This window comes from Meleagris gallopavo, chromosome 10 (assembly GCF_905368555.1).
Source record: "Meleagris gallopavo chromosome 10, MGAL_WU_HG_1.1, whole genome shotgun sequence".
In the NCBI taxonomy this organism is placed as follows: domain Eukaryota; kingdom Metazoa; phylum Chordata; class Aves; order Galliformes; family Phasianidae; genus Meleagris; species Meleagris gallopavo.
Genome location: NC_139413.1, coordinates 14,062,050 through 14,088,280, shown reverse-complemented (window position 1 = coordinate 14,088,280; position 26,231 = coordinate 14,062,050). Strand labels below are relative to the sequence as shown.

Below are 26,231 nucleotides of genomic sequence, written 5' to 3'. Positions count from 1 at the left end.
TCACACTGAACACAGAATGTATGCTTGTTCAGAGTTTGGACAACAGAGATAGGTTCAGAAATTCTATGTTCAAACCGATTCACATGTCAGATACGACAAATACACTTTCATATGAAAGACTAATTTAATTACAGGAAATCCTGTTATAGAAACGTTTTTACTCACCGTATTTACATGTCCACTCTGTACAGATAATTCCACTTTTGATGAGCCATTAAATACAGGGAGAATTGAGTTCTGAATACTGGTATCACTTTGTAATAGGCAAGAACTAAAAATGCCAAGTGGAAAAAATTAAGTTATTTTTACAGAAATGCAAAATGGCTTACTTTTCAGTTCCGGATTTTCCCTCCACACCTAAATATAAATTCATTTCAAATTAGTCAACAATTCCTATCATTTTAAAGTTGAAATTTCACTCCATGCTCTCAGTAAACAATCTTCTACATATTTAGTTATGCATGTGAACATTAAACTGTGAACATAAGTAATGTAAAATATAGATAATTTTAAAAATGAATAAAATTGCAATAAATTATATAATGCTTACTCTTCTGAAATGTCACTTGTGGCTTCACTTGTTGAGTACTTGTGAAGTGTTTCATGCTCATCTGAAATGTGAAAGCAGGTATTTTCACGTTCCAGTTAAGAATCAAAGTTTTAAACCAGCCACCAAACAACAACAAAAAAAAGCAAATGTTTTATATATCATAAATAATAAATATCCATGTGCCCCAGCAGGAATAGTCCTCAGGCCAGAGCTGCAGCCTGTGGAAAAGAGCCTGTGGTGGAGCAGGAGGCCTGGGGGAGCTGCCACCCATGGGGACGCATGCTGGAGCACCGTGCTCCTTGAATGATGGGCCTCATGATATGGAGCCACGTTGGAGCAGTGCTTGGTGAGCTGAAGCCTATGGGAAGCCCACACAAGATCAATTTGGGAAAGAAGGCATCCTATGGGAGGAGCCCCACATGGTGAAGAAGGAAAGAGTGATAGTTGAGGAGCAGTAGAGATGAAGCACTGGGGACTGACTGCAGCTCCCATTCCCCTGCACCACTCAGGTAGAGAAGTAGAAGAGGGTGGATGAGGGGAAGGTGTTTAGTTTGCTTTTTCTTCTCACTGCTCTAGATTGTTACCAATAGATAAATATATATATAAAAATAAAAATCTTTTGCTGAGTCTATTCTGACCATGACAAAATTGGAGAGTGATCTCCCCTGTCCTTATCCCAGCCTGTGAGGCCTTTTTCATCATATTTTCTCCCCCTATTCTGTTGAGGATGGGGAGTGAACGTATGGAGGAGCTGAGCTATATGATATTTAATAACCATAATCCTGTAAAATAATTTGTACACAGAATTTGTACATAATCTTACCTAATTCTCTACTGAAAAGGTTGCTAGCAACTACTAATACTTCATCATCAAGATCATCCCAAACGTCGTCTTTCAGTTCAGCATTCGCATCCAAAGCATCTGAAAAAAAGATCAGCTTTTAGCTATATCGGTCAAGTTAAGCATGAAAGACTTTTTTTTATGCCATTCTCTCAGCTTTTCTCACACATACTGAATGATTCAAAGAGAAAGCTGCAATCTATGGACAAATACAATAGAAAATGCTCAGTTTTAAGACCAGTTGTTCAATCTACTGAAAGAAGGACTGTCACGTATGCGCTTTTTCATCAGCATGACTTTGAGATAAGTTTTCAAGCATTTCCAAGCATTATTGTTAAGATTTTTAATTAAAAGTGAGATACTTGATGTTTGAAAATACACTGTTTTCTGGTGTACAGTCAACTTTCCTCACTTTCTCTCCCTTTATTTTGTTCTCTTTTGTCATCACCAATCCAATTCTCTGTTTTTTACCCACTCCCCTCTACCACCAAAAAGTGTTTTGCTTTGTTACCACAGTCCTAATGTAATAAAAGAACTCTGATCTAGATATCCCTTTCAACGCAGGGAAGCAGGACAGGCTGAAATAAAAAATACTGTTCAAGAAACACCAGAAAGCACTTGGAAGGCACTTCTATTGTAATTTTGGGAATGCAAAGTAAGCATGGTGCACGACTGCAGACATATACACAGTTTAAAATACCTAACTATAGGTTACTACAATTTCACAGTATATTCTCAATTTCCTGCATTTGTTTATACAGAATGGAAAGATACCATATTAGAGACATAGTTGATCCCACATAAATCATAGAATTTGGAGCCTTATCTCACTAAAATTATTTCTGGTGCATTTTTTAAAGTGTAGCTGGCCCAATTTATATGGCTAAGATTATGTTTTCTGGTACTACTCAATGGAGATGGTATTTAGTTAGCAATATTTTCCCTTGATGATGTATGATTTGCCTCAAGGTTACACAGCTATAGTAATACCAGAATATCCATCTGCCTTTCTGTGAATTTATCCTTATAATACATTCGTATCACATACTAACTGGCTCACACAGCTACTGATGATATAGCAGCAGTCTTCCATCTGAAGACTAAGGTAAAAAAAATAGAGCAGGTAGCTGAGTACACGGGCAAATCTGAAGTATTAATTTAAAGGAATATTCCATCCTCAAGATATTCGGTAAATGAAATGATATGTACAGTTGCTATCACTTAAGGCAGCATGAGCCAAAAATATATATATCAGTTTATTTCAATAGTGTTTCTTATATGTCTGAGTATGATCTAAACATTGGATCTGCTATTACTTAACTGACAATCAAAACCTGACTCATGTAACTCTGCAGTCACCAAGTAGGATGGGAAAGGGAAGAACGCATTGAGGAGAACACCACGGTTATATACTAATAATAAAGACTGATCATTTAACCTCACATAAGAAAAACTTTAATGCCCTTTCCAATGAAAGAAAAGTAGAAAGATTTTTTTCTTTTTTCTAGATAGTGTTGTTTTACTAGTTATGGACAAAAGCTCCTATTTCATTTACTTCTTCCAGTAGAGAAGGAAAGAAGAAAAGATATAGATAGACAGGTAAAATGCCTTTCATACTGCAAGTGTCTTCAGTGGAAATACCTTACACAAAGTATTTAGTTTAGTACCCTCATATATTTGAAATTCATCATTATTGTTTTATTTAGAGGTATATGACTTAGATCTGCATTTGCATTTCTTACTGATTTTAGCAAGAAAGCCAATTAAGGCCACACTATTTCCCTGTACTGGTTGCTCTTGTGATTTCAGCAAGTTTCAGTTTATACACAAGGTACGCTCCACATAAAACAACAAATGTTGTGATTTCAAACATTAGTCATAACTTACCACTCTTTCTGTAGTCCCAGGACTCAAATTGTTTTTGAGATCTTCCTAAGTTATTAAAACTATCTACCTGGTCCACTGAATGTGATGAAAATGACTCTCTATTGCCAGACCTATTTAAAACAAAACAAAACAAAAACACTGACATGTCAGTGGAATTGTTGAAGAAAGCTGCAACGAAGAAGAATTTTATTCAGAAAATAGGCACTAATTAAAATAAAACTACTACTTAAATACATTAATTATTGTTATTTATATTCATTAGTACCTTGATGATGCTGGCATCAAAGATTTGGGTGCAAAACTAAATTGTTTGAGATCCACATTTTGAGCCTGATTTAACATCTGCATCTAAAGAAAGCAGGTTATTGTAATCAGTGAGATAAAGATTGAAAAATGTTTTTTAACAATGTGAATTGTATTATTAATATTCTATCAAGCTAGCATATTTAAAAAATGCACATTATATCTTCCTGGCATTTAGTTATCTCTTGGGATCTCTTCAAAAAAGTTTTTTTTAGTCAGCAATATTTGCCCTTGATGCTGTATGATTTGACTCAAGATTACACAGCTATAGTAATACCACATTGAATTACATGCTTCTATTACAGTTATTCAAAAAGCCAGACTAGGTATCACTTACTTTGTCTACATTAGCTGCAGGCTAATCATTCTTCTCTATTACAAATAAGCAAACAAAAATGTGAGGAAAAATTAAGACTACACTATCTCAAGCGCACAGAAGATTAGTTTGGCATCATGTTCGAAGATACTAGGTCACACCAAAGGAAAGCCTCCTACTTATTTTCACAAAAACTACAACAGATACGAAGAACACAATAATACTACCTAATAGAGCAAATTCTCAGCAGATCTCCTAGTGGCATTAGTTTGAAAGATAGCGGTATTTGGTTTTGTTCACATCATATTTTGCCAAGCTAACTCACAATACACAATCCAATAATGCCTCTGTATTTCACCCATCACAGTCTATCAAATGCCATTAAAATAAAAACAAAGTACATGGAGAGAACCGCATCATGGGAAGTACTCCAAACATCAGTGGAACCTCTCAAAGATTCCTGGACCTTTATAACCTTTCTACTTCTTCACTTTTTGCATTCCATGCAGACAATCTTGCAAGTTTGTATTTCCTTACAAAAGGAAATACATACAAACACAAAACAGATAAAAAAAAAATATATGCAAATGTTGACTGTATTCAAACAAACCTTTAACCGCTTTACTGGGGGTACAGATGAAGTAGAGTTCCTGCTCCTTAAATCAGCCAGGTACAAACTAAACTTTGAATCTCCACTCATCTCAGACTTTGGAAATACTCCAGTTTTACCTGAGAAAGTGTATTAAAAGAACCTTCAATTAGTTTAAAAGGGATAAATCATAATTATTTCCAAATCAATGGAAATTCTGCCACTAATTTTGGGTATCTTCTATTAAGAGATACTAAAGATTTAACACACTAATATTTACACGAGAGGTCAAGCTTGACATTCCTCTTAAATCATATGCTAGATGATCTGAAAAACATTAATAGCCATTGTAATCTCTATAAAAGTTATATTAACAAAATGTGGATTTTTTTGTTTTCTTTTTTAGCAAAAACTTATGCCTGGTTTGCTGGTGTCACTTCTGTTAATGTAGACATTGGTATAAACAGAACTACTGTAAATTATACTCATCTAAAAGTAACAGAAATAACATATTTAATGAAACTCACAGCAGTCATGTCCACACACATCTTTATTTTTACAGCGATGGTTACATTCTCTGTTACTGTATTTCTTTAAAGTATTTTCTTCTTTAGATCTGCTTCCTAGATGAATAGAATACCGAAGTGCTCATTTTTTATTTTGTATTCATTATTGAGTGAGTTCCTCATGCAGTGTAGGAGGGAGTAAAATAAGCTGGATCGCTAGAATTTTGTTGCCTTCAACAAAACATTGAGCTGCTCTATTACTATAACTGGAAATAAATCAACAAGCACTATGAAAAAACAGAGGCTCTACCACTATTTCCAAAAGCAAACAGCAACATCAGATAGCAAGCTCACAATGTTTTTCTAACTTTCAAATTCAAAGAATTGCATAGTAGTTATCAACAAGCAGAAACAGTAGCATTTGTTATAGTTGAGAAAGAAACGATAAAAGAGATCTAACTTTCTACTGAACAGAAAATTCAGCTTTCTGTTGACTTTGGAATTAGCCAGATGCTGTGATATCACTGTTTACCTGCATCCACTTTTGCTGCTGGTAGACTTTGTGCTGTGCCACAAGATGTATCAACAGAAGACTCAGCTTTCAGTTTATTTATAACTGTTTTACTTCCCGCTGTTCTTGGTGTTAAGTAAAAGGCGGTATATGTTTGCTGTATATCAAGGCCAACTTTGAAAAAAAGAAAAAGTATTTCAAATTTCTGTGAACTATTTCTTGAACTACTGATTATTTCCACTTTTCTGAAGAGTTCAGGAAAGTATGAGTCTTTAACAAAGACCACCGAAATTTTTTAGGAATGTGGAACATTAAAAGCAAGCTTATTATTTGAATGGATTTATTGTAGATAATGTTAAAAAAAAAAACAACACACATCTTCAGAAATTAATGCCATCGCTACTATGTGAGTAATATAGCTATACTACACAGAATACATTATTTCCAATTATAAAAATTTTCCAGATATAATTTTCTGTAAAACTGCAATATAGTCTATATTCCAATACTATAGTCTAACTTATGTGACAACAGCTTTGTACTGAAAAAGAAGTAAAATAACAATGTTAGTAGAATTTTTTATTTTGAATGCTAATTGTTTTCAGTTTTAACAAAACCAAACTTGGTAACACACTATGAGAGAGATCTTTATAAAAAAAGAGAGTATTTTGGACTTCAATTAGGCAAATATTGCTGAAAATCAAGGCAGGCTTTTCAAAAATGCGAGATGTATGAAACAGATGCAGACCGAAGTAAGAAGGCACTAAGAAAACTTGCTTTTAGTGTAACTTCACTGTTGCCAATGGGACAATTTCAGAAAAATTAACATTTTTTTCACTTCAGGATTTACTGCACTCAGTACAACTTGTAGATAGCAAAATATTAATAAAATTACAATGTTTTTTCTATCTCATTTATTTAGAAAACACTTCTTCCTGCTTGAGACACAGGTTTAAACACAGGAGTAAGTATTACTCTAGGCTGAATTATTATAATTGTCTTAATATTTAATGGTTTCCTGGAAGAAATAAATATATTTCAGTTAATCTGGCACAGAGAAATCTATTTTTAACACTGGAGCAGGATGAAGAATTTACTACAGCCAGTTCAATTTTTAATGTAGTTCAAATTATGCGTTTGAAACATCATTACTGTTCTTCTACTCCTGTAGCTTCAGCTTCGTGGAAACTGGCACTGAGGGAACCAATGTTGAAATCTTTACACCTTAAGAAACAACATTTTTCATTGTAGAAGTTTCATGCTACTAAAGAGGAAATGGATCTGCATCAATACATTTTATATGCAAAATTCAAAGAACACAAAACCTCACCATTTGCAAATACAGTCCTTCCCAGTGCAAGTAACCTATAAAGCTGATAGATTAATTCAACTTCAAGGTAGTGTGAAAAAGAAAATTTTAATTTGTCTTATCTGAGCAAAATTCTCTCACAAGAAGTTTTGTTTGAGAACGTATCCTACTAAATAAATGGATTTGTAATTAGGGCAGATTGGTAATACTTAACACTTTAAAAGAATAGAATTTGTTTTCCAGCTGATTTTATATTTTGATTTGATGTAAAGTGTTTTAATAACATATTTTATATCTTATGCGGTCGTTGTTACATTACAAGTATGTTAATTAACTCACCATAATCAGAACTGATTAAATTTATACTAATATCATCTGATTCAAGAGCTCTTTTCACTTCAATTTTCTTCATCCAATTTCCAGTTTTCAGCAGCACAGAATCCCTGCAATGCATCAGTAAAGCTTTATGAGATATGGTCAATGAAGACAAGACTGCATACAAGACTGTATCAGTAATTATGTAAAGGTTATTGAACCTTTCAATACTATATCATCTATGGTCTTAAGCCAGGATCCTGCAGATCAGTTTCAATTCTGCCAAAAGTGTCAGACCTTGGCCAGGACTCCTGTGTAGATCATGCAGTTACAAATGACATTGTCTCTTTTTCCATTTGCTCCAAACATAAGTTATCTAACTGGAGAATTGAATTTCATCTCTGACATAGAAACAATTGTGACAATTATATTACTAAAGAAAGATTGCTAATACTCATAAGTAACAAGTTGAGAACATATATATATATATATTAAGATATTTAACATATTTTGACTTTCAAAGATTTCTATAACATGGCATCACTGTTGTCCAGATATTTACACATACCCTCTGTGCTAACATGCATGTAAGCATGTTTTTCTTTTTTTTTTCTTTGTATTGAATTGTGCAACATTTTAGGAGACAGCTGAGTAACTACAGGATAAAGACTAATATTTGGCATAAGTAGAAAGTATTGCAAAAACTGCAAGACAAAAAAGGAATAAATGGCAACAAACTTGAAAGATGAAAAAAACTGATTATACCTACATTATTTTCTGAATAAAAATTACTTGATTGTCAGCATCTCCTACAACCAGTGTAACATAGTGAAAGTCTGACGCTGTTCTCCTTGTCTGTAGCTGCTCAAAGTTTGTTAATACGACGGTTACTAAAATTTCAGCCATTGTATCACTGTATTTTGGAAGCTAGGAAAAGATTATATAGAAGATGACATAACTGCTAAAATATGCAAAGTAAAACACACATCCTTCCATACATTTTTAAATGTTGATACAACCACAAAAGCTCAATTTGAGCAATTTGCAGTACAGTTTCTATGTAGTATGCTTAGACTCCTAGACACTCTTATATGTCCAGGTGGAAGCCAGCCACAAGTTGTGTCCCCCAGGAACCCACCTCAGGACCAGTGCTCTTCAACATCTTTATCAACAGGCAGTTGATACTTGCATCCTCAACAAGTTCACTGATGATACCAAGCTGAGTGGTGCAGTTGACACAAGAGAAAGAGGTACCTGGACTGGCTTGAAAAGTGGGCTTGTGTGAACCTAATGAGACTAAACAAGGTCAAGTGTAAGGTGTTATACTCGGGTCAGGGCAATCCCAGAAATGGGTAGAGACTGGGAGAAGAATTTACTGAAAGCAGCCATGTGGAGAAGGAATTGAGGGTACCTGCAGTACCGTGTCCAGGCCTGGTGTCCCCACCAGCACAAGAAAAATGTGGAACTGCTGGTGCAGTTTGAGAGGGAGGCCATAAAGATGATCTAAGGGCTGGAGCACCTTTCTTATGAAGAAAGGCTGAAGAAGGTGAGCTTGTTTAGCTCGGAGAAGAGAGGTTCTGGGGATATCTCACAAGCCTTTCAGTACTTGAAAGGAGCCTATAAGCAGGAAAGGAAGTGACTTTTTACATGGTCTGATAGTGACAGGACAGGGGGTAATGGCTTTAAACTAAAAGAGAGGAGATTTAGGTTAGATGTCAGGAAGAAATTTTTTGTTCTGAGGGTGTTGAGGCACAGGAACAAGTTGCCCAGAGAAGCTTCAGATGCCCCGACCCAGGGGGTGTTCAAAGCCAGGTTGGATGGTGCTCTGGGCAGCCTGATCTAGTGAGTGGCAACCCCTGTCCATGGCAAGTTGAGTGGAATTAGATGATTTTTAGGGTCCCTTCCAACTCAAACAATTCGATAATAAGGCACTATCTTTGCCATAACTGAACACTCTGTATTTAAGTACTGAGAAAACAAAACAGAATATATCAAGTCCCCTAAAAAAAGCCCCTCATCTGTTCAATGCAAAGTGCAAGAACAAAACTAAGAGTATTTTGATGAAGTTTTCAGATTCAAATGTTTGACATTCCAACATCCCTCTATGTATGTCATTGCTGAATCTTTCTTCCGTGAATAACTTTAGAGATGCTCATCAACTATTAAGTCAAATGAAAAACTAGAACAGAACTTCCTATAAAACCAGCATTTCACACAAGTATACAGTTTTTAACCTCAAAGACATCTTCATTTGTACTGATCTCACAAAATGTTATAAATTTTTTATTTCAGAAAACTGAGGCAAAGTGGTTATTTGATATAATGCTTATTAGAACCTCAGAGAACACAGAGCATTAGATTACACCCTACCATTGAAACGGTATCAGGTAGGTTAATATAATCACTTATTCTTTCTATATGTTGCTAAGTAAGACAGAAAGTTAATGTTAGCTAATGCTTGTTCAGTAAATTTTATTATAAGGTTGTTTTTTTTTTATCTCCAGGGTGGAGTGTTTTGAAAAAATATTTAAATATTTCCATTATATTTAAGATATTTACATATAAATCTAGAATGTGAATATATTGGTTTGCAACTCTAATACAAAATGCTATTAACAGTAGAAGGGAGAAGGAACAAAGTTAAAGTACTAGAAGGAATGTTTATTCAAAATCTGTCATCAGAGTTTGAGTTTCATTGTACTTGCTAAGGTGAAAGGAGGTCATTTGTGATTGTACATTGTACTATCAGAGAGGGCTGGAATCTCTTAACAGCAACATTTGCGCTTTCATTTAATAATATCAGCAAAAAAGCCCACAATAAAACAAATAAAAAAGCCATACCTGTTCAATGTTAAGTTCATATTTAGGAAGGTGCAAAACAGATTCTTTTATCTGGTTTCCAAATGGAGGATGTCTGTTTAAAATCTGCAAAAATTTAGTTTCATTTCTGATAAATTCAACTGATCAGCAATGCTGGCACAAAAGTAAATTCAAAGGATCAAAGTCACCAGAACAATTATACCATAAACAAAAGCCCTAATCACTCCTAGTTCTTTACTGTCAGTGATATCCAGAATAGCAACATAGCCAAAAGAAAAGAAAATTCCAACATTTTTTCCACAGTGCTGTTTCCACTGCTCGCTATCAGGCAATGAACTGGCTTACATGTTGAAAAATTAGGCAGGCCTTATGTGCTGACACTTCTATGCTACCCTACTTTTAGTGAAAACAACAGAAATGAAAGGAAAACTTGAAAAAAGGATAGAAAAGAAAAATTAAATTCTTAAAGCCAGAACAGAAATAACTGAATAAGATAAATTTCATTTAGAAATCTGTTCCAGAACACAGGAAAAGAAGTTTCCTCAGAAAAGAAGTTAAGAGCCTAAGAACTTGTTCTAGTGTAAAATCTAATTTGCCTAGAATAAGGAATGTTTTATAGATGATTCAAGCAGCATTTTATCTATGACTATCTTTAATTAAAATATCAAGAGTGGAAATTCAGGATTTTCATCATTAACAGTATTTAAGAATAACATTAAAAACAGAAACAAATTCATATCTACAAATATTACTAGAAGGGGAATGTGTGTTGCCTTTTGTTCCAAACATGTGTTTCAAATACATGCTTAATATGTGTTAATAATGAAATTCTATATATTTAAGCAGCCACTTTCCAAAACTAGCCAAATCCACAAAGTCAGTCATATTCAATTTCCTAAACTAAAGTATTATACACATTTTCAAGAAAAAAAAGCAGAACGGTAACTGCACCTTTAAAATTCACTGGCATAAATGAAGAAATCACTTTGAATGCTCAATTTTGCTGGCATTCATACAGCAGATACATTATTTTCTTAAAGTCTCTGCATACAAAAAGACTTACCAATTCAAGTTCCCTTGCATTTGTGTCTTGTATTTTTTTAAATGATGTGAGCCCAGCATTTACCATAGCATTTGACAACGACACACCTGTGAAAAAGTTTTACGTTGTTAAATGACAATTACTAATCTCAAATTATTCTAACTGTATTATAGCAAGTAAAAACAAAGCAGAAAACATTTACGGTATGCTTTTTCTAATCTTTTTGCCCAGCAAATAGTAAACATCTTTTTCTCACCTAAATATTTAAGTATTAAATTCTCTTATCATTAGTAAAGGGAAAAAGAAATGCAGGGAAAGCAAATATGAGAACATTTAATATTACAATAAAGACAAGTTTTATATAAATTCCCTAGTATAAAAATCATGTTAGATCACTTTCTACAGGAGCGCACATTTTCTTGTATAAGACAGATTTTAGATCAGGTTCTACAAGAGTCAACAAACAAGCATTCTGCATATGTATGATTAAAAAAGAGAAAGTCATTCACCTGGAATAAAATTTCTGAAAGAAATAATTCTATCCAAGGAATTACTTAATTGTATGTTAAAGTCAAAATGATCTCAACGCATTCAAGCAAACTAATAATAAAAATAACTCCAGGAAAAATATTTATCATAATCTTTTAGGAATTGTAGCAAGTTTAGCAAAATATTTTCTTGTTACATGATAAGCAGACTCACAGGGAATTCTATAAGCAACCTTATTCCTCATCATGATTCTCCATTCTTTTAAACTTTTAGTCAGATTTAGTCAATGCACTATGTATGAAAAGGCATTTTCTCAGCTAGAACTACAGCCTGCCACAATGACCAAAATAGTTTTAGATAAAAGGCAGTACCAAATACTTAGAATGAGTAGATGTATTCGTCATACATAATTCTATAGGAACAGTAAAAGAAACCTGAAAATTAGGTGGGAAAATTCTCAAGAGACTCTTAGGTTGCTTTTTGGAGGACACGTTAAAGCAATCTTTCAAGAAATGACTCCTTCCAACTCAAGATCTTCACAATTTGCAAAAAACATAAGGGATTGTTAAATTGTTAATCTCTTCTTCCTTTTAAGTATATTTGAACATCTCTTGGCTGGACATAAATACAGATGAGGAGAAAGTGTCTTATAACATTTGTATCTTATGTCTTCTCACTAATGGAAACCTTTCTACCATTTCAGGAACTATGACAAAAGAACTAGTCTTCAGCTTTACTCAAAAGAAACAAGGTACTATAGGTGAAATAGCTGCAGAACTACTAAGTGACATCCTTAGTCTTCAGACTGTTTCCAGAGCTTCTGTAAATGAGAGGAGAGATGACAAAAGGTTTTTTCCCCCCAATTTATGTCCAATCAAGAAAGAAAAAAAAGGAGACAGAAATAGAACTGAATAAGCACTAAAGTTGATAAAATCCTGGATTGGTACAGTAGCATAGATCCAGAAATAATGGAAATGAGTTACCACCACAGAAGCTAACATCCTAATCTCTTAGCTTAAATCCACATAACGGCTTAAGTTGCAGACCTCTGTGCTATACTGTTCCATATAGAGTAGATGTGTCTTTAAATAACAAACACGGAGAACTGCAGTGAATTCTGTAAGCATGTAAGGGCGATAACGTCAGACAATATGGCAGGAAGATACACTATTATATTAAGCATACATACATTTTTGTTCAAGAGCTTCAACGTTTCTGAATTCCCTTTCAAGTAATTAAAACAAATCAGAATTCCCAAACAGAAGTTTATCTAGTAATACAACATGCTGATAAGGAAGAACACCATCAGAAGCCTGAGAACGTATAAGAACCTTATGCACTTAGAATTATTTCTATTTTATGATTCCTATCCTTCTCAATGTTAATTAAGTAGTTTCCATATACATATGAGTAGTAGGACAGACACAGGCAGTTTTTTAGAGAGAAAGTTATAGTCCACCAAGAGGTGTGCAATTATACAAATGTGGAATTTGTTCAAAATATGGAGATTAACGTTAAGAAACAACATTCAAAAAGCATGAATAATATCAATACATGGACTATTTCTATCCAAGAAGGTAACAACAAACTTGTAATAACTTTGGTACTTACCTATAGGCAAACAAGCAATTGGGAGACATATTTAATTACATAAACAGTCACTACAGAAATTATGAGCTGTTTCACTCTACACCTTACATCTCATTTCTGACAAGTACATACCAATTTTTTCCAATTGCTTAGACACGTGAAGTGAATTTTCCCAAAGTCTGCACCTGAAACACTTAGCTAAAATCAAAGAGTTTAATAATGCAGAAAAGTTGTCTTTACTTGATGCCAAAAAGTCAGATAACCCTGTAAAAATAAAATTTTGTATGTATTAATCAGCCAATATATATTTTTAGTTATTATAGTTATAGAAAAGGATTAAATTTTACCGTACATCTAGTAACTCTTATGCCATTCCTAAATATTTTGCCAATATCTTGTGTCAAAGTAAAGTCTTGAACAGGAATGCATCCTAGGTGAGCCTGAATAAGACTGGAAAAGAAATATTTATGTCTTGGTACATAAACTCTACTCTAAGCTACATATAACAACATAGAAGTTTCTGCTGGAAAACACAAGATTTGGAAGAGTAAAATAAAAGATCTGGTCCATTATGAAATGACACAGCGTAGCAGGGATTTCAACAGACAAAATGAAAACTTTTCATTAAAATGTAATCACAATACTTACCAGTTTACTTTCATTTCTCTTGTTTTAATCCTCCCCTCCATTGGAAACCTATGCATGAAAATATACTTATCGTTCACTGTTCATAGCTTTTGTTGCTAAAAGCAAAGTTCACTTTTTCTATGCATATAATTTTTTATACCTGATAGTTATTTTGTCCTTGTCTTTATTCAAAGCATTCAGTATTTTCTTCTCATTTGTTCTTAACTTGACATCTAGAAATTCTGCGCAGTTGGAGATCATTGTAACCTGTAACAGTTTAACTTTTTTCTTATCTTTTTTCTATAAAGGTTATTCTGTGACAGAAGGGGAAGATTTTTCAGTTTTCAGATGATTATTCCACTTGAGCTTATCCAAGACCAAACACATTGCTAAGACTTTATGACATGCAAGGTAAACATAAATAGTTTTTGCTATTTATTTATTTTACTTTACTTTTTTCATCCCTTAGTAACAAAAACAGCTGGGGGAACAGGCATTCCATTTATTCATGGCCACAAGATCTGTTTGAAAACAAAATGCCTTTTGTAACATAACTGTTGCAATAATAACTTGCTAAATGACAGTGGAAAATGACTTAGAAAGACAATAACATTTCTTTAAAAATAAAAGCTGCTCTTCATACAGCTAGCATTTACAATAAAATATAGATAACTAAATAACTCAATAAAATATTTTTTACATAAGCAGAACAGCTTTGGCAACTTCGTATTTTCCTAAGAAAGGATAGTGCTTGAAAGAAAGAAGTGGAAGTCAAAACTAAAAAGATTCAAGAGTGCTCTATGTAGAATTTATTTAGATGTATTCCCTAAAATTTTATATATCATGTTAACAAAGCCCAAACTTTTTGGCAGACATAAAAAAAATTCAGAATCTTATTTTTTGTTTCTGTTTAAAATCAATTGAACATCTGTAAATTTTGATTAAAAAATTACCAATTCCTTCAAAGTTTCAGTTCCTTTAATTCTGAAAAACTGCTTTACTGTATCAAATGCAATATAATACCACGCCATTAATCTTCCGGTCTCTGTAAAAGAAGAACATACCTTCAAAAATTCATATGCCAAGTAATTTTTTTCAGTGTATGCATTTTTTAAGTCATTAAAATGAATTAATTTTCTTATTAGAAAGCTCGATGACATTTAACACCACTGGCTCAATATGCTGTGTGATGGATATTACTGACCCCATCACAGAGACAGAAAAATATGCACCATTTAGATTAATTCACAATAATATCAGACTGTGAACTGCTGTTGCTGAGAAGCCAACCACTCCTACTAGAGGATTGTAGAGAAGAACTGGTAGCCAGAAAGCCTCTCCTTCATTGGATTTTGTTATATCCCATTATCCTGTGATAACATTCTATAATCTTCTATCTGCAACAAAATTTTCTGCGACATTAAAAGAGAAGACGTGTTCAGAGAATGAACTTCCATGATTTGCTGGAAAAACAAATCAATAGTTCTAGGCAGAGAATTTTTCAGATTCTACTCTATCTAGCATTTGTGTACTTGTATTAAAGGTTCACAGGAATAGCTGTGAACTTTTGTAGTTCATTATCTCAACATCCCTTCTGAAATTTAATTTTTTTTTTTTTTTTAAGTGTTACCTGTTGGCTTGAAATTATTTTCTTTGTCCATCCTGATCAAATTGAAAGATGACAAATCATTCAAGTTCTTCAAACAGAGTTCTGTCCACAATTTGAAAATATATGTATTTTTAGCACATACTGAAAAAACTTACGTACAAGTCAAGAACAACATCATCCAATTACAATAAATATACATCAAAGTAATTCCACTGAATTCAAATAAAGTTCTTTCTTATGCCGATGACAAATTTTCACCTGAGGGAAGCTCACTCAAAGATATTTGACACAGCACAATTCAACTCTTTTTCAGTAAAACAAATGTAGCAAAGTAAAAGACTAGGTATGTGGCACACAAGCAACCATTTTCAATACCAAATGACAAGCCTGAGAATTCATGGTGTTTTACACAAATGATTTCCCCTTAAGTTTGAACACTCAAATGGCAGAAATTTCAATTATCCACAGATATTTAAGAATCCTTCACAAAAAAAAATTCCATACTGTATCAGGTGAATTCATATTTACTTCAGTAAATCTATTTATTTTCTTGTACTGGATATCTGCAGGAGGCTGATTTTGTTTTGTTTTGTTTGCTCTTCTCTCTTTCAAAGCCAAGAAAACATTAACACTGTATTCAAAATAAAAACAAGTTGTGAAAGCATTCAAAATTGCCAGAGCAATCAGAAGTATTTCACTTTGCACATGCAATGTATAAGAACATCAGTAACTATGAAAATTATTACAGCATATTTCATATATGCAGGGAGAAGAAGCTACAGATGCTGAAATAGGGGAAGATAATTTGTTGAAAGGGCTTTTTGAAAGTACATAAGCAGAAATTAATAAAGGAAATTAAGAAACATAAATTAAAGGAAAATTAGAATGACAAGCAATCCAAGAGAGCCCAACATGTAGCCTTATTTTTGAGAACATATATAGAAAGATGAGGTACTTTTCTACCAATCAAAACATACTGATCATATTCCAAAGTGTTAAATAATAAAACAGCACAACATAGTAAAGTATACTTGTTCTCTGACTGAATCTATTGAAATAATAAAGTTACATAACATGCATAAACATGGAAGAACCTGGCCTAAAACATAACAGTTTACTGAGAAAGCCAATAAGCTACTTACCTTGTAATTTTGCTTCAATTCCAATTTTATCCAATCCAGCTGAAAAGCCTTCAAGAAACAATAATTTCTGTTTAAAAATTGAATACAATACATACTTTTATACGTACAATTACATACTTCCTCCTTAATATCATAACCAATAAAAAACAATTTCCTAATTTTTAGGAGCTAGATGGCCAAAATGAAGAATTGCTAAATGTTTCTATTATTCCAGGAACAAATAAAGAGCCTCAAACAGTATCCAAGTTTCAACAAGTGTTTGTTAGAACAGATACAAAGGGATTAATGCTCTACATGCTCCTCTAGACACACATCAGAGTCCTAACAGTTGTAGAAACATCAGTAAAGGTTAGCGGAGTGCCAAATTCACCTATGGAATCTTCCTACTGTAGAATACAGGAAGCTTCCTAAACTGTAATACTTGTTGAAGTAGTACATACACTATGGTCTATTTCATTAAATTCTTTTTTTTTTTTTTTTTTTTTTTTTTTTTTAAAGTTGTTTTCAGCAAGTGAATAACCACTTCATAACTGGATGTAGTACAAGTGTCAATAACAAGGGTACGGTCATGGCTGGCAATTAAGATGCTGCTCTGAACAAGACAAATTGAAGAAATGAGCATATTAAAATTTTGTTTTAGCTAAACTATGAAATGCTAGGTAAAGTCTTTCTCATAGCTATAGACTACCTAGTCAGTGTTGAAAAGCACATTATGACTAAATTCTGTATGCATACATGACTGAGTGTATTAGGATGAATAAAATAGATCACTATGAAGCTGTAAATGGCTTCTTCATAGTTTTTAACATTATATTGCACTGAAATTCCTACTATTTGTATTAATGCAAACAAAACTACTTTTCCATGCAGTGTTATGGACCACATTACACAACTTGTCTTCAACCCCTCAAAAAACAGTGGCCCATAAGAAAACAAAAAGAACAAATAACACTGGTTTAACACAGGCCAATGTCAAAATTTAGAACAACTGCAAGCAAACAAACCATAATGAGTTGGATTTTTTAAAGCTCTAATGTACAAGAATGTTGATCGTATCCATTCCAAAGCTACAGTGACATCTGTGACAGTACGTAATGCTATTTCTGCATTTAAATGCTCCACAAGATGTTTGTGCAAGCTGTCAAAACCAAAGAAAACAAAAAAACTTCTGTAAGTATATTTACCAATTAATAATACAAAAAAAAAAAACTTTTTTTTTATTGGCTTACTGTAAACTATTCATTTTAATCAGTGAAATTAATAGGAAATAGTTTAAAAAAGTAAACAATCAATTATGTAATTCACAATGTGGCTTAGCATCCTGAGAACAAAAATAATAATCTTGGGAACTATGAATTTCCATAATTATTTAGAAAAAAAGCTACATACATTTCAAAGTTACAGCACAGTATTGATATTTTGAACATATTTGAAAAATTAAACCTTAAAAAAACCCAAACACCTGTGAGTAAATTTTGTGTTTCAGAGTTAGGGTTCGCGTCTTAACTTTGGTATACGTGTCTCTCCTGATATTTCATTCATCTCAATTGGACTTTGTAGCCTTCTATTTTCCAAGCTCTATTGTCTAAAAATTCAGATATGTGATCTGGTTTCGGCTCTTGCTGTTCGTCTTTGTAATATATATAATTTAGGTTTCTTAAGTTTTCCAGCAGGAATATAGGGCTAACTTTAAGATGACCTAAAATATGTTTTTATCTATTAAAACAGAGGCTGTTACCTCTGACTAGCTTTCTAGTTTTCTTTCTTTCTTTCAGGTCCTTAAATTTCTTCTAAACGGAGGAAAAAATTCAGAGAAAATACATTCTGTGGAAAACATGAAATGTTTCTGCCATCTATTTAATTTTACGAAAAATTAATTACCTGCTCTCTATTATATCTGCACCATTTAACATCTGTATATACTTCTCCCTTGTACTCAAACGAGTCATAATTACTGCTGTAGCCATTGTGTCAAACTGCAAAAATAAATACATAAATCAACAAACAAACCCAACAACAACCTTGCCCTCCTCTTGTGGGAACAAAATGAATTGGGATATTGTGAAGGTAGTGTTTCCAAACTGCTCCTCTCTAAGTCTTCTTCTAACTTAATGTTTTCTCATTCTGAAGTCATGAGAAGTACATTGCAATGTATGCCATTAAATGTTTCAGATATTTTTATCATGCAATCTGTAAATTGTGCACCAGCTTCCTAATTGTTCTCCAATCCTTACTCCACACAGTTCAAATGCAATCTTTGGATCTCTTACTACAGCAAGGTGAAACAATGTTTTTTTAACAGATAATATAAAATTGTTTATTTCTCGTCTACTATTAACAATAAAACTTGGAAAAAAAAAAAACACAAATGCTGCAATGAAAGTTTTGGAATTGTTTCTTTGGCAAGTTTAGTTTCTACTTATCTGCCTTTAGAAAGCATTGCTGTAACAGAGCATTAACTTACTTGAGGCCTTCCTGCTCTCCCAATCATTTGCAGAATATCAGTTTCACTGTACTCTTCAAACATTCCTCCAACATAGTGCATTGTGGATTTTATAATCACTAGATGTGCAGGTAGATTGACTCCCATAGCTAAGGTGCTAGTAGTAACTAGACCAGATCAAAGTATATTGACATCAGGATGAACACCACTGAAACATTACACAGACATTAAACAAATAAGCACCTAATTTTCATCATGAGAGCTCATATTTTCTAGTGTAGCCAGTGAAAATCGGGACCATTACGCACTAGAAAGAATTAGATCTAGGATACTGACACATATTTGCATAGGAATTCTGTACCTGATTGTCTAGTATTATCGAGAATTCTTTACCAGAATACATCTGTTTAAAAGGAAATGTTCAAATATTAATTAACAGAATATATACTCTGGATTATCTGCAAATGTTAAGGAATGTTTTTAAATAATCCAGAACACAATCTATCTTCAGAAAAACACAAACACTGAGGAAATATCATCTGTAGTTCTTCACAATCAGTATCTTTAAGAGTTTTGTTTCAAGTTATCCACCATCAGTATTATTTGTATTCTTGGTAGCAAAAAAATATATAATCACCAATATTATCATAATCTTCCGCCAATACACACTTTCATGGAAGACAGCAGTCATTTACATGCAGATTATCTCTTTCATAAATTTATTTTCTTTAATATATAATGAGATTGCAGAAATTCTACATGGAATGTCAGCTATGCAGGCCAACTGACATAGATACTCCACCACTAGGAAACCAAAGTATTATTTTTTAAATGAACTAATGGCATGAGAATAATACTGCCTTTCATACTACGTACATACTACATACATACACATACTGAAAGTTTGCTGAAGCAAAATGAACCATGTAAAAAGTGGCAAAGAAAGTAACCAATGCAATTGCATCTGCAGTCCATGTATACATACACCCACAGTGTGAATAAATCTATACTCCTCTATTTGAAGACCAAAGACTTCTTCCCCTTCGCAGTAGTTACAGAAGAGTGCCCAAACCCTATTCCCACTCATGCTCTCAGACGTATTAGGCAACTTTGCATTCTTTTAATGGTAGTCCATTTGTGCATTCATGTTAGGTTCAAGCTGTGGCACAGGGTCTCCAGTTTTCATTGCAAAGAGCAATTTTTGAACTACTGTCTCCTGAGGTTTTAGGAATAGCACTCCTGTAAGTTCTGCTAGATCATAGCAAAGGATCTACCTTAACATTTAATAGTGAAACAAGACTATTGTACAGAATTGAAAAATCCACCAAGATTTCATTGTTGTACATAAGCAACACAGTCAATTTTCATAGGGTCTGAACTCCTGGATATGAAAAGAGGAGGCCTGAACAAGACTATCACGTCTCAGATACCTTTTCATTTTACATATTTCATAGCAACCTCCCTGTTCAGGGAACCCATGGCTGCAAAGCACAAGCCAAGAAAACATATGAGAGCTGAGAAAGGAGACATTAGACGAGAACTCCGTCTCAACAGGATTGCTCATCTGAACAAGAAGGAAAGTAATTTGAGCCAGCCCTATACCAACATACCAAGGAGGATGACCTCTAAGTATGCAGAAAAGAAGTTCTCTGGATTTTAGTAATACACGTATATTTTAGTAATAAGCATACTCAAAGAGCCAAAGTATATATGAAATACAAAAGCATCTTGACCTGCATACTACTAAAGAATTCCTAAGGTTAAACAGAAACACTAAAATGTTACCAATTCCAAACTCCCATCTTTTCAGAATATATTGAGAACATTTTGACTTTCAAATTGAAATTTACTTACAAAGTACAGGTAAATCTCCCGCGGTAAAAACTCCTTCAATTATTTTTCTGTCAGAAAGCTCCATACCCGCATGATGATAAGCCACACCATACATTAAAAGATCTGATAATGTAATAATTACATCCATTACCTGATTAAGTTTACTCATGCAAATATTCATTCACAAGGTAGAGAACAGTAGGTTATACTTACCTCTGAGCTTGGAATCTTTCAACGAATTGGCAGACTTCTGTAACCTGCACAACAAAGAATAAATAAATCACAAAACAGATTCATTAATGTCAGCATGCAGAGCTTCACATAAAACTAGATATACAATCGCACCTTTAAAGATTATAAGAAGCACTTATTGGCAAGCACATTTTTTTACATACTTTCTCATAGTACTACCCTATTTGCATTTTTTAAATATGTTCTTAGCTTACGACTACATTTTAGACTCTCAAAAGGATATTGTCTTAAAATAACTTCTTAACCATACATTTTTAGCATACTTTCAATCTCCACTTTCCCAAAGCAAACAGATTCCTTGGAACAGCTGCTGCACCCTTTCCAGCCCAGTTATCTTTCCAAGACACAGCACACAATATAGCTCTCTGACTCAGACACAGAAAGTGAAATCAAATATAGATAGGGTTGGCAGAAATGTGAGAAACAAGGAAAGCAACAGAGATGTATTGCTTGTGTAACATGGAGAGGGCAAGAGTTGGATTCTGAAAATCAGGAATTAGCTTCTGCAGTTATGAAGTTGATGATTAATATACATTTATTAAAGGTATCTGATAATGCATAGATTTCTCATGAGCTTAACTTAATGCACTAGTAAGATCACTTGTACCTTAATCTTCATAATACAAGATCTTACAGGTCCGTGGAGATTAACATTTTATGTTGCAAAAACAAGTTTTTAGAAACAACTTAACAAACAAAATATCCCCAAAGAGTGCCAGTTTAGCAACAGAAATGTCAGTTGTGATGATTTTGTTGCAGATACTCCTCTGCTAGAAGATGTATTAGGTCAACATCTTTGCAAATGTCGTAAGTTTACTAGAACACAGAAACATAGATCAAAAACTTAAACATAAAAATACCTTTGTTTCTGTTCTACATTCAGTAGAAATTTGGCATCTTTTGAAAGAACAGAAGCGGCTTGCTGCACTCCTTTTCTTGTGGCACAGAACTGTAAGTAAGAAAAATTTTATTTTTTAAATCAACACTTGTGAGTAAGAAACTATTTCAAATGTAACTAAAAAACAACTCATACCACCAGTACTGGTTTTTGATCAGAGTATGCTTGTATAACACTAGCTATTTTGTAGTTCAGAGTTAAGTCAAATTTGAATTCTGTCTGACTGTCACTGCAAGGAAAACCAAGAACAATTTTGCGTAGCTTCACTGGTCGTTGATCCTCATCTACTTTCTGACATACAGCAGGGATCTTCCCATCCGAAAGCCATTCTGCAATCTTTGAAAAAGAAGAAAAAGAATTTAAATAATCATTTTCTGTTTTCAATCTTGCTTTACTCTACCTGCATTGCACAATAATTAATTTTCTCTTTATCACACAAACTACTACTACATCACACAGTGCTCTCACCATTAAAATCATGGATGAAGTTCTACTAGACCAGTATAATTTGGACTGCATTCTCAAGTCTGTTCAGATATTAAAGTATTAAAGATAAAAAATCCCAGATATCTAAAACAAAAGCATAGCCACTTTTGGCTGATAGTTCTCTATGGCTGAAAACCATTTCTAATGATAACATCAACCACGTAGCTGCCATCAGCTGACAGCTTCAAAATGACAACTCTGTTATTCAGTCTTTACTTAGGACTCTATTTTTTATTAATTCAAATGCAGTTAAAATGCAACTCTTACATCTTCAGCGTTTGGAATTGTTGCTGAAACAGCTACAAATCTCAAAGGAGGAACATGGTGATTCTCTGAAAGACGCCAAAGAGAAGACTGAACAGTCTTCATCCGACTGACTACAACTTCCAACGTTGCGCCACGGCTTTCATCCTTTATAACATGCACCTATCAGGAATTTCAAAAAACATTTGCAAAATATTTCTCCAGTTATACTCCAGATGTGCGTTAAATGTTTTACTTTCTAAGAGTTTTCCTTTCATCTTCAAGAAGAAAAAGAGCGCATAGAATCATTAATTTTCTTGCCTCATCTATGAGAAACAGTCGCACAAGCTGAACTATTGAGTTGTCTTTCCACCTCCTAGTCATGCTATCCCATTTTTCCTAGGAGACAAAAAGTCAAGAAGGAAAAAGATGTTTGAAAGACAAACATATGCCTGAAATAGAGTACATGTAGGCATGCTTAACCTTTAATACATCTTTAAATAAAATCTGTTAAATAAAGCCAAGCTAACTTCAAGCTAACCTATCATGCAGGTTTCATCTGACACACTGTTATATTATTTGCTGTTTATATGAAGCAAAAGCATGCAACAGCAGTTTACAGACAACTATAAAGATCATAACAATGTTTCAAAAATTGCTAGTTGTTGTTGAAAAAAATGAAAAGCAGACCTGGCAGCATACAATTGGTAGACCACTACATTTGCTTATTCTGTTTCTGTAAGAATTTGAACTGAAACCTACAGGTGTAGTGATAATAATATGAGCATGATGTATTTCAAATAAATCGTCCACCACTGTATCTCCTGTCAGTTCCTTGCAGCTGAGTCCTATGGGTCCAAATTTTTCTTTCCAATCATCAAAACGTTGACTGCATAGAGCTTTTATTGGAGCCACTAAAAATAACATGAAATGATCAGTTACATCACGAACACCAGACCTTCAATAGTACTGATACAAATTCTAAATGCAGATGTGTTCATGAACTCTCCAATTTTCAGTTTTGTTCTCAAATCCATAACGTTAACAACAGATTATCATACTCCTTGTGCATGGATCAATTTTCAGCTTTAGGCCACAGTTCTTCCCTATGAGCAATTGGAAGCAGAATCCTTTAATTAAAGTCATTTACGCCCTCTCTTAATCCTGATTTCTTCCTCAATCCCACATGGAAAGAATCACTCAGTTATCAAAGGTTTTCTCATAGACAGAAGAAACTGAAGCAAATATCTTTTCTAATGAGAGATCTTATGAATACCAACCTTATTCCTATTTATAATGATGTGAGCACTTTATCCTCAGAGAGAAAGGGGAGTTACGTATGAAAAACCATTCACAAACAACAGAATCCTACAAGAAACCAAAGTCTATCTAAACTACGTGTATATATAAGTGTAGACAGTGTCATACTAGCTAATATGGCTCCCTAAAATTCAGCCAGCAATCCTTAAAGTTGTTTCCCAGTAGCTTATACATACACTAATTTACACAACTACCGGGAACTAATTCACATACACTGGGCCACTGATAAACTAAGCACTGCAGAACTCTGTACATACTCTGATTAATATCCCTGCTTCAATGTTCACAAAACTGACACATGGTGTTCTTCATCATTAAACCTGGAAATCTCAGGTCTGATTCCACCAGCAGTTCCTTAGTGAAAATTCCAACCAGATGGTTTGTATCAGTTCTATCAAAGTAATCAAAATCCTTACAGCACAGTGAAGTTCTCTGCCTTAACCTGCTCACAGAGAAACTACAACACATGCCTTTTTATAAAAAGAGCAGTTTACAATACACAGTAAATTCTGTATCAAAACCAGCATTTTAAGAATTTGAACTCACTGAAATAAAAAAAAAAATAAATAAATTACAAATAGGGCAGAAACTTTTGAAAATACAAAGATTAACCTTAATACCAAGGCTGACAAATATATCCCTGTATGAACATTGGGACAAAATGACCAATCCCGTCTGCTTTACATGATACACACTCAGTTCACCAGAAAGGAGAAAAGTCTCCAAATGTGACTATCTTCAAGCATTCTTTAATATCTAGATAGATCAGTTAAAACTCACAAGAACCATGGCTCTGTTGCCATTGAGCAACAGAAAGAATAGACAGAAAGCAACAGTATGAAACTTTTCCAGATGAGCAAATGCAGAAAAATGTATTCTCTTAAAGCAGCAGACAGGCATACAAAAGATACTGCTTAAATTCTGGCTCTGCCCACAAGAATTTGGTTTAATATCATTTGCTTCATTCTCTCCTTTTCATGTACATCTTGCCTTATTAGAGAATAAATTCTTTACAGGATTTTTATTTTTATCTGTATTAAGCTATGGTGGTCACTATATTTATACACTACAGTTAATTACATAATTTCAATATTATTAAAGCACTCAATCTCTACCTTCACACTCATAGAATGAAATTTTCTACTGCTGTCATCAAAATGCTTAAAGCTGCATAATACTTACTATAAACAACTTTAATATTTAACCAAGGCATTGGGACTTCCATAAGTAATCTGGTAATAGCTAGCTCGAACATTACAGTTTTTCCAGAGCCAGTTGGAGCACAAATCACAAAATTTCTATCTGTATAAAGAAGCTGGGAAAGAATGGCATAGCAGTAAATATAACATAGCTATTGTACCTGTTCACACATTCCAAAAGAACTGTCTAGGTGGAAAGGCCACACAAACAAGAAAAATATTGCTTCTCTAAGGTTAATATGCAAATCTACCATTCTGTGACAAGCACAAAAATGCCAGTAGCTTAAAAAATCATGCTTAGAAGTTGTGATGAATAAAGCTGGTATTTCCCATAGAGTTGGATAAAATTTTTAAATGCTTTTAGAGACTGTTAAGACTGATTTCCCATCTCCGCAATACCTCACAATCTCAAGTTGTTTGTTTGCTTTTAAAAAAGCATATCTGATAAGAATAAGGGATGGGTAAAAAGCACTTTCCTAAACGGACATCCTTCACTAAAGTTCTCCTTAATACTCCTTTGAAAACCATTTAAAACCATTAGCAATTTGTGTAGGTACCATGCTGAGCAGAATCCTGATTAACTACTTCAGGAAGAGATTTGAGATATCTTGTAGCTTTCAATTTCCTTTTCAGTTTTGAATATTAAAATTTCACTTACATTTATGCAATTGCTTATCTGCCAAGTACTACTTACAGCTGCAGCTAATGTTTCATACTTACATCATCCAAAGCTTTAGACTGTGCATAGTTAAAATATGGAAACTCCTTAAAAATACACCTAAATTGGGTTGCTTGAGAGCATTAAGGAATCGAAAACAACAGAGTGAAAAGTTTAACATTTCTTTTAAAATTGAGAAACGAAGGCTTTTCTTGCAGCTTAAATTCAAGTCTAAAATATATCACAATTATCAAAAAGGAACTCATTAAATGATTTAGTAGCTTTGTTTAGATTCTTGGTATACCAAATATTTCACTTTACAAAGAAAATAAACCCAGCACCTATCTGTGAGATCTCAGGATTATATCATAAATCAAGAACCTCCTCCATAGAAGCTTCATGGAATTGCATACAATTATGTCATGTGAAAGCATTTAAAAGAGCAAGCAGAAC

The 26,231-nt window shown here is 33.6% G+C and overlaps 1 protein-coding gene across 4 annotated transcripts in view; it reads right to left on the bottom strand.

Moving 5' to 3' along the window:
* The window catches only part of HFM1 (helicase for meiosis 1), a 49,057-nt gene that overhangs the window by 14,293 nt on the left and 8,533 nt on the right, over positions 1–26,231 (bottom strand). For 2 of the 4 annotated variants that reach the window (XM_085231913.1, XM_085231912.1), the window contains exons 7-37: positions 25,841–25,911; positions 25,104–25,236; positions 23,364–23,515; positions 22,923–23,000; positions 22,626–22,784; positions 22,008–22,208; positions 21,835–21,923; positions 20,936–20,979; positions 20,744–20,845; positions 18,911–19,056; positions 18,328–18,422; positions 17,451–17,584; positions 16,447–16,494; positions 15,326–15,406; positions 14,649–14,740; positions 13,856–13,962; positions 13,717–13,764; positions 13,421–13,518; positions 13,201–13,332; positions 11,011–11,096; positions 9,969–10,052; positions 7,897–8,054; positions 7,152–7,255; positions 5,525–5,677; positions 5,014–5,109; positions 4,508–4,626; positions 3,544–3,626; positions 3,279–3,388; positions 1,374–1,472; positions 551–611; positions 166–271 (exon numbers count right to left, since the gene is read on the bottom strand). In XM_085231913.1, the coding sequence (XP_085088039.1) occupies positions 166–271; positions 551–611; positions 1,374–1,472; positions 3,279–3,388; positions 3,544–3,626; positions 4,508–4,626; positions 5,014–5,109; positions 5,525–5,677; positions 7,152–7,255; positions 7,897–8,054; positions 9,969–10,052; positions 11,011–11,096; positions 13,201–13,332; positions 13,421–13,518; positions 13,717–13,764; positions 13,856–13,962; positions 14,649–14,740; positions 15,326–15,406; positions 16,447–16,494; positions 17,451–17,584; positions 18,328–18,422; positions 18,911–19,056; positions 20,744–20,845; positions 20,936–20,979; positions 21,835–21,923; positions 22,008–22,208; positions 22,626–22,784; positions 22,923–23,000; positions 23,364–23,515; positions 25,104–25,236; positions 25,841–25,911 (3,269 nt within the window). Of the gene's footprint in view, positions 1–165; positions 272–550; positions 612–1,373; positions 1,473–3,278; positions 3,389–3,543; positions 3,627–4,507; positions 4,627–5,013; positions 5,110–5,524; positions 5,678–7,151; positions 7,256–7,896; positions 8,055–9,968; positions 10,053–11,010; positions 11,097–13,200; positions 13,333–13,420; positions 13,519–13,716; positions 13,765–13,855; positions 13,963–14,648; positions 14,741–15,325; positions 15,407–16,446; positions 16,495–17,450; positions 17,585–18,327; positions 18,423–18,910; positions 19,057–20,743; positions 20,846–20,935; positions 20,980–21,834; positions 21,924–22,007; positions 22,209–22,625; positions 22,785–22,922; positions 23,001–23,363; positions 23,516–25,103; positions 25,237–25,840; positions 25,912–26,231 lie in introns of those variants that run through there. The other 2 variants (XR_014885298.1, XR_014885299.1) reach the window with 2 other exon arrangements.